Genomic DNA, 10,869 nt, shown 5'->3' with positions numbered 1-10,869 from the left:
GGATCAATGATTGAGAAATTAAGACCAGCTGCCAATAAAGTCAGACTGTTTCCCATTGTTAGATAACAGTTTGATCTTCTTTGTTCTATTAAAATTTCTTAGTGGATGGGACCGGATCTCATACTTCTTTCATGTATCCTCTGTAGCACCCACTAAAGTGTGGAGCAAAGATACATGCTCAAGGAAATAATCAGTGACGAGGGCAGGAACTGAATCAAGAGTGAATGTGGTCATGGTGAAGCCATAACTTACTTCACTCATCATTCAAAAGGCAGTCCACCAGAATGAATCTCTGATGTTGTCAATGAAGAATAGATGCTTGTCCCCTACCACAGTCTCAAAGAGAATACACCACTTGGGCGGCCTCTTTCTTTCTCTTTGTCACTAAGAGATTATACAGGACCTTGAGTACTACTTGGTGGATGCTATCTGAAAAAAAAAAAAAAAAGGCTTTTCTGCCTCAGAGGGGAAGCACCGATCCATCACATGGCCCATTTTAACTCTAATAATACAATTTATAGAATCATTAACTTTTAAAATTATGTTAAATGGTATCCATACTAGTAGTTATTTAAAATGTTAGGCTTATTCTCTCTGACATCACTTAAAATGCATTTTATTTTTAAACACTGCCATGAGGTAGAAGATAAGGAACGCACAAAAGAAAAGTATCTTCAAAATATGAAACTCTGTTTTATATAATTAGCCCCGAGAGAGAAGTAAGAAAAGTTACAGCCTTAAGCTGGTAGACTGACTACTGTTAAAATATTACTCTTACCTGAAAGAAATTTCTTATATTTGAAATTGCCCTTTTTTCCCAGTGTAAGGTATTATAGAAAGAGGACAATACATAGTCTAAAATACTCATAAAGATCATGTACAATAGCCTCTCTTAGTCTTCATTTTTTACTTTACCATGTTGCTCTAAATTACCTCAACTGAGACACAGGCCCTTTCCACTTGAATAACTGATTAGATATCAATATAGAGGTTAAAAATCTTTCTAGCATAAGAAGCAAGATAAAAGGAATGATTCACATTTAAAATAATGTACTTTTCATAAAACTAGCAGCACTTCATTCTACCAGGACATACAAATTTGGCTTCATTGACTGGTCAGAAACAAAGGAAAATGTATACAGGTCCTTGTACAAGGGAAATGTGAGGCTACAAGTTTTCTCTGAGAACTAACAATTTCCCCATTAGGTGGTGTGTGAAACTACTGGAATGTCAATTTCGATGGCAGAGAGGCGGGAGCGTGCTGAATAGGGCTGTGAGTAGGTATGCATACCGGGAGGATGGGAGTACAGTGGCTGCCAGAAAGGAGAAGGCAAAGATTTGCATGCACAGTACCAAATGAACAGCAGAAGGGAAGTCATATACAGGCCCCCAGCACTGGCCATAGTGACATACACTGCGTAGTCAAACGTAAAGACTGGCTCGAACTTCTTGTTCAGATGAATGTTATAAAAGATGACCCAGATGGAAGGGGAGAGGCTCACAGTACCTGCCAGGAAAAACAGCAGCCCGGCCACCAGGTGGCAGCCTGCACTATTGACCAGACACTTGGCCAGTTTGATGTTGGGCACTGAGGACCTGAAGGCCGTGTTGCACATTCCGATCAGGCAGAGCAGCAGGGCACCCATCGCAATCAGGATGCTGAGAGGCAGGGCAAACTGGAGGACCCGCAAGTCCAGCTGGTCAACTGATGAGTACCAAGTAGTGTCATACATCAGGCAGTCACTGCTCCCATCATATCGGGCACACTTCACCCACAGGCCAGTGTACACAGTCAGATTCTTCTCGTTTCTGTTGAATGTGATCAGTCGTAATTTCCTCCAGTTGGGAAGCAGAGTCCCCGCAAAGAGGCCTGCTACCGAGGCGATTCCACACAGGAAGGAGAGGACTGTGGCTGCATGGACATCCCGACAGCCCATGGCAGGTAGGCTTGTGCAGCACCGTCAGTCAGACTGGGGGGTGACACACAAGAGGACAAATCATGAGGGGGCAATAGGAGAGCAGAGCAGGAAGGGTGGTGCTGATTGGCAGCACAACTAATGATGTCAATGCAAAGAGGCAAAGTCTGTCCCTGGTTCCTACGTACAATATGAAGGCACATAAACACCTGTGCCTGTGACCCCAGAGCGCAGGCGCGCTCACATATGCTTGGTTACCAGTGGCCGGGCCAGGTAGCGACCAAAGAACTAAAGTCTTTGGACATGAGTATTTTACTTCCCAGCAAAGCAGAGGAACAATCAAAATAATTTCAAATCCTTTTAACATCACACATGAAAGTCTCTCAATTGTCAATAATCACTCATTCAACACACATCTACCAAATACTTCCATGTGTCAGCCACTCAAATATATAAGGTCAGAGCACTCATTAACCGACAACACGCAACACAAATTCAGCCCCCCGTGCTCATGCAAATGGAAAATGAAACTAGCATGCAGCTGCGGTGAAGGTGGCTCATAAAAGACAAAGACGTAGAGAAAGAAGGATCACAGGACAGCAGACTGGCTGAGGGAGGACCCTGAGCCAGACTGCCAGGGTTCTAATCCCCACTTCCTCCCTTACTAGCCAAGTGACCTTGGGTCAGCTACAGAACTCTGTGATTCCTTTTCCTCATCTGTAAAATGGGAAAAATAACAGTACCTACCTCACAGAGTTAAGTATTGAGTGAGTTAATATACTGTCCACTGCTTAAAACATGTCTGGCACATTTTAAGAGCACTTCAAGTGTTAACTACTTCTTAGCACTCAGTGACCAGCTCAGTGCCTGGCATACTGGAGCAGTTTAAAGAACATTTGCTGAATAAATGTTAAATAAGAAAAAGCAACATCTCATTCCTATATACTAGGCATACTGGATAATTACAAAATGTAAATGAACTCCTCTCCATTGAATTAGTCAAATGAAAAGAAGAGAACAAAGATCCCTGAAATGATTCTACTCAACTACTTCCTGGCTGATTCAAGATGACTTGCATGCTTTTCCAGTTATTACACTTGTGGTTATTGGTTATTATATCATTACTGCTCACATTCCTGAGGTAACGACAACCTATCTCTATTAACGCTATTGTAAGAAAAAGAAAAAAAGTAGCCAGGCCTTTCTCTCATTCCAAATTAAAAGACTGTGTTCTTTTTCTGCATATGACAAAGTATAAAGACCAATATCTTATTCAGCTTTAGTTTAAGAGTTTGAAACTCACTCTCCAAACACCACCTAAGTATATTTTCTCTGCCTTCTATCACGCCCCCAATGAGGCAACACAACAGACTACTTAAGGTAGCACATTTACTTCTTTTAGTCAAATCATGATGAAGGGGCAAGGTTGAGAATATTATTTTTTCTGAATACAGTATGTGTTCAGAGTACCCATGATCCTCTGCAGAGTCAAATATTATCTGCTGTGATGGTGGAATAGCATTTCCAGGAGTTCAGGGGCCAGAAAGAAGATCAAAATGCTAAACTGGGTTAGGACTTGATCAAATGTGTCTGAATGGGAAGGCACATTTTTTTTTCTTTAGAAAACAACATATTTGTATATTTAATCTGATCATGTAAACTAGGAAAAATTTTACTAGCAGAAAATATGTAGTTACACATACATACCTATATAACTGTACAATATAAAATCAGTTTAAGCACAAGTGAACCATTTTTCAAAGTCCTCAAGTTAAGCATAATTAGTTCTAAGTTTCTCCATTAGTATTAGTTTACTACTTGTTTATCATGTTGTCTTCTGTCAATATTACCAGAAGTAGCAATTACTTACAAATATACTGTTTACATATGAAAACAAAATAATTATAGTCCTAATTTATATTTTTCATGCAAAATGGGGAGAAAAACTGTCTTGCTTAATTTTAGCAATCAAACTACCTTGTTCCAGCAATGGAAACTGTGGTGCAGGTTTGAGGATGTTTACACTGGAAAAGGCTACTAATGATGTCAAGCTCCAAAATGCAGCTTCTTACTGGCTTTTGCTCATTTACCTGTCTGTCTCCCCCATACACTGTTAGCAACTTGCACAGTGCCCAACACATAAGTCATTCTAGGAATATTTGAATAAATGAGTACTGGGCACTGTTCCAAGACCACAGTAACTCACAAAGGTAGGCTATTGATAATGTAGAATTGGACAAGGAAGTAGCTATTACCAAGTAATAATTCATTCAATGAATCAATTCATTCAACTCAGGTATTTACTGAGTATCCAGCACATGCAAAATACTGTTAGGCCCTGGAGGGACACTGAAGCCACTAAGATCTGGACCTTGCTCCAATGTGTTAACAATCAGACTGAGGGAAAGAATATGCTGTTCTATGAGAAGTCAATATGCTGAGAGTGAATCAATTGTATGATCACTACATGTCAAAGGATAATTGTTAGATATTAAGCAAAGTGAACCAATAAGGTACCTGTTCATAAAAAATGTATCACCCAGGGTTAGAGAAAGACTGAGCAAGGAAAGAGAATAATGATTTGATTAAAGCTGTAAAGACATAAGAAAAAGGTTCCCTCTGTTTCTCTCAAAGCTTCAGAACTCCTTCAGGCGACGTACTCAAGAGTCCTAACCCAATCATAAATTTCTCTTGCTTTCACAGATAGGGGTAAAAAACTTGGGAGTATCAGAAATACTGAGATTTCTCCAATCAAGCTGCCTTGTACCACTAATTCCTACAATGAAAAGGGAATGAGAAACAAGATCAGAATGAATGACTTACTATAAATAAATTCCTGTAGTTCTTAGATTTTAGACTATCAAATGACACTAATGAACAGAGGTGGGTCAATATTTACTTCAGGATCAAATGTGTTCGAACTTATCCCGCATCAAATCAACACAAATGTTCTATCAGTCCCCTGAACTTGCTTTTACTGAAGCATTCTTAGCTCAGAGCCCAGAGATTGACTAAAAGTCCTAATTTACACAGTCAACAAGGATACCATGGCATTTTTTCAGAAGGGAAATACTATTAACCTCACTTCTTTAGCTAATTTCAACCTCAGTGCTGGAATTAATGTCCCTGTTCTTTTTAAGCTTCTTTGGCTACTTTCCTTTTTATGATCTGTTCTTAACTCCACATCTGCATGATGTGATAAGTCATATATCTCACTAGAGGGATGAAGTATCATTTTATAGGGATAGTTGGGAGATGGAGTATGTTTAGTGATTTAAAACTGAAAATAGGGTGCCTGGGTGGCTCAGTTGGTTAAGCGACTGCCTTCGGCTCAGGTCATGATCCTGGAGTCCCGGGATCGAGTCCCACATCGGGCTCCCTGCTCGGCAGGGAGTCTGCTGCTCCCTCTGACCCTCCCCTCTCTCATGCTCTATCTCATTCTCTCTCTCAATAAATAAAAAAAAAAAAACAAAAAAAAAACTGAAAATAATGCTCTCAGGTTAGGATTTGTTCATATTAAGAAGGTGAAAGATCTCTACTCTTGTCCTATGCCAATTAATTTTTAATCCAAAATAATTTGTTTCAAATGCAAATCTGATTATTTCACTATATTTCCTTTTTAAGATTTTATTTTTAAGTAATTTCTATACCCAATGTGGGGCTCAAACCCATAATCCCAAGATCAAGAGTTGCATGCTCCACCAGCTGAGCCACATTTCTCACATTCACTACATTTCTCACATTCAATGCCTTCTTATTTCCCTCAGAATAGTTTCTAAATTTTAAAACTTCATAGTTTCCAAAGTTTCAAATCCCACCATCAGTTCCTGTCAAATTCTCAATTTCCTTATGTGTCACTCTCCCATCTAACATGTTACAGACTATACTATGTAGTCATATTACTTTTCTTTTCAGTCTTCAAATTTGGCACTTTTAAATTTGGCTAAGGGCTTTACTTCATGCTATTCTTCCTTCTAGAACTTTCTTAATTCCATTCTATTCTTTGCTTACCCAAAAGGTATTCATTTTTCTAATTTTCAGGGAGGCTGGCCCTAAACCTGTTCTCTCTTCCCTGATCTCCTACCTTCCCCAGCCCTGGTTAAATGCTCTGAAATCACCTTTGCACATTCTCTTTGGGAGCAGTGATTATGCTTATAATTCCTTGTTCAGTATTTATCTTTCTCACTAGTCTGAATTCCAGGAGGACAGAAAGCCTTCTCTTTTATTCACTGTGTCCCACACTGGTACACAGAAAGCACTCGATTATTTGTTAAATAACTGAACAAACAAAGAAACAAATGTAAGCTCCATATGGGTATGGTCAGGATCCAGAGAGAAAGTTACAAATCTGCTCTGTTATCATTCATTCATTCATTCATATCTTACATTTTGAAGCTTCCAAGTTGCTTCTAAACCATGCCCTCCACTTTCTACTTTATTGGCCAGTCTCTCCCATTTTTTAAAACAAAGGTGATTTTCTTCCCCTAAAAAATTCCCCTAAACCTGAGGCGATTCCCAAGTATTTACATAAAGACTATTCTTCCAAAAATGCATAACTAAGTTTGGCAACACTGGTTAACTTTCACAGTGGCCAAGGAGTCAATCAATTGTACCTGTGTTGATCCTCATGTTTTCAACTCAATAGGCTTGTTACTACTGGATATACCCCCTTTTTATTAACAGGTTAATATATCAAATTAATGCCTGTTTATCAAAGCAAAACTATTTTTTAAAGCAGAACAATTTACTATATTTGTACTTATATTTTCTTTTTAATATAGCAATGGAGAAAAAAGATAAACATCTTTTTGCCATATGAAAATCCCTTATTAGGGACTGTAGAAAATATGCCAGGTTAAGAACACACTAATCCAACAAATCTAAGTAGTACTCTTGAACACTAACTAGGCAACAGACTTAAGCTGGGTCAAATATATAGATGTCTGGGCTTGTTGTTTCCATGTGAGAGGCAACTTGGTACTACAGTCCAGGCAACCAGAGACCCAAATGCCAGTCACAACCTACCATTTACAAACTGGGCAAGTCATCTATGTCCTCTGAAGCTCAAATATCTCAACAGTAAAGTGTCCCCCAAGGTATCTATAAGATCACGAATAGTAAAGCCCTTTGTAAAACAGAGTATGGTAAGACATTTAAATTTATAATGATTATTAGTAGGCTTATTTACTTTCTTTAGCTAGGAATGTGCTTTTCTTCTGGGTCTCAGCAATCAATCACAGATGATTACAGCCATGTAACAATAATAACAGAGCATTCTCTATGGAGCAGTTACTGACCAAATCAAATAAGGACTCTGTTTCAAAACAAGCACTTCACATTTGTCATCTATCTGTTCCATGGTGACTTTCAGAAGTAGATGGATAAAATTCGGTACACAGTTAAAGTTATCAAATATATCATTTTCAACTAAAAGTATTTTCAAAAAGATACCTGTTTTGTGGTTTTGAATAGCATTCAAAGAAGTCCGAGTCAGGAATAATGGTTAACAGCTTTAGGAATTCACAGACCAATCACTATGTAATTTTTTCTGGGACAATCCCAGGAATAGCTAGAGAAGACATGTGTAACAGCAGCTACATTACTTCTTGATGGTAAGACTAGCAGTCCCTTCCACCTGTAATTGGAGTTTTCTTAGAAACTACAGGTTATCAATCAATGCTCTCACAAGGGAAGTCTATCTTATAACTTCATTTTGTTGAACAAGAGAAAAACATGCCATCTGATATATGGTGGAAAAAGGAAAAGGAGTAAAATCAAAGAATGTACTTACTCTTTGAGGTACTTGACAGATGTAAAACAACTTTAATCAACTTAGGGAAGAAATATATGTACATCTGAATAGACAGTAGAGATGATCTGGGCCTAAAGAAATAGGAAAAATGTCCTAAATTAATATAATACTTCTTTAAATTATATATATATGTGTGTGTTATACACACACGCGAGCGTGCACACACACACAATGGATTTTTTAGATCCTACTCACAACTAAGAATAAGGAGGCCCAAGGAAACACTGTGCAGTTAGTTGTCTTGGAAGTAAAAGAAACTCATTGTTTCTTTTGTACCTTTTAAAAGGACGCTGATAACAAAACTAGGCTAAGTTGATATGCATTGTGCATCCTAAAATTTGCAACTAGGAGGCTTTTTTGAGTTTACAGTTCCACCAATGGCTCAACCTGCCATCTAAATATGTTTCTATAGATCTATTTTAGGCACCAACAACTTCCTTTTCAAATACTATTTATTACAATAGGCAGGATGCAAACTTATAAACGCCAGAGAACTTCCTGCATTGAGGCATTTATCACTAGCCCCATTATTATTATGTAGAATGTTGTCCTCAACAGTCTGCCCAGAAGAGATTTCAAATTATGATTTTCCTTTTCTAAATGTATGTTTCTTAAGTTGGCATCAAGCATAACTGCGCACTCCAAATTAAGGGAAAGTGGTTTTACAATTAAAAACACACACTAGGATCCCTGAGCTCTCATTTTAAGTGGGGTCACCAAGTCCGGCCTTTCTCTAACGCGGTAACCGGCCCCTCCCAAGGCCTATTACACACAACTTGGGCTTCAGAGTAAAGCACACCAAGCTTCCAGAGCAAACCGCACTCCCCCTCCTCTCCTCTCCTTCTCTTCGAGCCCTGTCCTTAGCAGCAACAGAGCTCGCAGAAAGAAAGAAAAAAAAGGAGGGGGGGCTCTCCTGGGTAGAGCCAATAGAAAGAGACCGCAACAGCGACTGTTACCGCTCTCAGAACAAACCCATCCCTGCAACACTGAGTGGGTTTGAACCGCGAGCAGGTCATCATTACACAACCAACTGGTGATTCAAAAATAGCAACTTGCAGCTCCACACCGCACACCCCGCTGGCCAAGCCCAAGCCCTCGGCCGCTCCGGCAAGACACCTCGACATTTCCACACTCCTGTGTACACAATTTCTTAAAAGCCTGATCAAATACCTCCTCATTCAATTTTCACGTCCACAGATGTAGGGTCAACAGTTTTCAGTGTCCCTGATGCCCTTCGATTTAGCTATTTTACACAAAATCCTCAACGACTTACGCAAAAGACCCAAAAAATCAGATTCCTGACCACACCTACCTGTTTCTCACATCCAAGACATTTCACTCGCCCACACTGAGAAGCTTCTTAGAGCGTCTCCCTCGCAGCGTCCCAGGAAGTGCGTTCCCAGCGAGCCGCACCGGAGGCTTCTGGGAGCGTAGTCCGGTTTTCCCGAGGCCCTAATCAGGAATGCCCTGGATGACTGGGAGACTACAATTCCCAGAAGCCACTGGGCCGCCGGCCGCAGGCAACATCCTGCGATCACCTTCTGCCTTTCTTTCTCCCTGGCCCCTGGCCCCCTCACTCCCCTTGCACCTTCAGGTCCTTCCAGATTTGGGTTACAGGTGTTTAAAAAAAAAAAAAAAGTTAAACGAAACAAAACTAAAAATAGCTTCAGGTTGGGTACCCAAGTAAATATTTACTACTAAATGTGATCTCCCCGTAAGGTTTGTTAGCAAAAATCCTTAAATACTTTTTTCCACAAAGTATTGACCAAGGCACAAAGTAGAAAAGCTCAAACTCTAGAACTGACTTTGAAAATGTTCAAAGCTACAGATAACTTGAATAGTACAATGGACACCTGTGTGCTTACTCTCTAGATTCAACAACTATCAACATTTGCCACATTGATCTTATCTCCACTTATGTGTGTGTGTGATCACTAAGGTGATAGGCATCATGACACTTCAGCATCCTTTGTTTTAAATATTTAAAAATATATTTAACTGCCTGGTTTAATATGGGGTTTTGCTACATATTAGTTGGGTGGCCTTGGGCAAGTTACCTCTCTCTGAGGTTATCTGTAATGAGGATAATAAGATCACCTACATCATAGAATTGTCTTGAAAATTAAGGAACTAAATACAGGCAAAGCACTGAGCACATAACTAGCTATTAGATATTTAAAGTAACTTTACTCTTCTGCACAATTCCACCTAGCCTGGCCCTTTCTTTGTGGTTTCTAAATATGAAGTACTGCATTAGTGAATATCTGAATTAAAATAAAGGTTTCAGAAGTCTTGTATAGGACTGATGTATTTTATATGTATAAGGGATGTTGAGAGGGGCCTGGGTGGCTCAGTCGTTAAGCTTCTGCCTTAGGCTCAGGTCATGGTCCCAGAGTCCTGGGATGGAGCCCTGCATCGGGCTCCCTGCTCAGCGGGAGCCTGCTTCTCCCTCTCCCACTTCCCCTGCTTGTGTTCTCTCTCTCGCTGTGTCTCTCTCTGTCAAATAAATAAATATATCTTTTAAAAAAAAAGGTTGTTGAAGTGTCACGTTGCGTACTAATTTCAAATGATCACATACCAAATGGAGATAAAGTAAATGTGGCAAATGTTGATAATTGTTGAATCTAGAGAAAGGAAGTATATGGGTGTTCATTTACTGTTCCAACTCTCTGTATCTTTAAAATTTTTCAAGATAAAAAGTTTGAGGAAAAGCATCACAGTTTTATTTATTTTTTTATTATTATGTTATTTTAATCACCATACATTACATCATTAGTTTTCGATGTAGTGTTCCACGATTCATTATTTGCATATAACACCCAGTGCTCCATTCAGTACGTGCCCTCTTTAATCCCCACCACCAGGCTAACCCATCCTCCCACCCCCCTCCCCTCTAGAACCCTCTGTTTGTTTTTCAGAGTCCATCGTCTCTCATGGTTCATCTCCCCCTCCGATTTCACCCCCTTCATTCTTCCCCTCCTGCAATCTTCTTCTTTTCTCTCTCTCTCTTTTTTTTTTTTTTTTACCATATAATGTATTATTTGTTTCAGAGGTACAGATCTGTGATTCAACAGTCTTGCACAATTCACAGCACTCACCATAGCACATACCCTCCCCAATGTCTATCACCCAGCCGCCCCA

At 39.5% G+C, this 10,869-nt stretch overlaps 1 protein-coding gene across 1 annotated transcript; it reads right to left on the bottom strand.

Moving 5' to 3' along the window:
* Positions 1–633: 633 nt before the first annotated feature.
* Positions 634–9,133, bottom strand: CLDN12 (claudin 12). Its single transcript, XM_035020520.1, has 3 exons — positions 9,041–9,133; positions 7,708–7,799; positions 634–1,970 (listed from the first exon to the last, which is right to left on the bottom strand). The coding sequence occupies exon 3, from the start codon at positions 1,935–1,937 to the stop codon at positions 1,203–1,205; it is 735 nt and encodes a 244-aa protein (XP_034876411.1). The 5' UTR covers positions 1,938–1,970; positions 7,708–7,799; positions 9,041–9,133; the 3' UTR covers positions 634–1,202.
* Between the last annotated feature and the right edge of the window lie 1,736 nt (positions 9,134–10,869).

The sequence above is a fragment of the Mirounga leonina genome, unplaced genomic scaffold, assembly GCF_011800145.1.
Source record: "Mirounga leonina isolate KUSES-001 unplaced genomic scaffold, KU_Mleo_1.0 Mir_174, whole genome shotgun sequence".
Taxonomy (NCBI): Eukaryota; Metazoa; Chordata; class Mammalia; order Carnivora; family Phocidae; genus Mirounga; species Mirounga leonina.
The sequence above is the reverse complement of the archived record's forward strand: the minus strand, read 5'-3'. Positions and strand labels throughout refer to the sequence as shown.

Bases quoted from the DNA above. Each gene is read 5' to 3' on its own strand.
- CLDN12 (XM_035020520.1), bottom strand. From the start codon at position 1,937: ATGGGCTGTCGGGATGTCCATGCAGCCACAGTCCTCTCCTTCCTGTGT.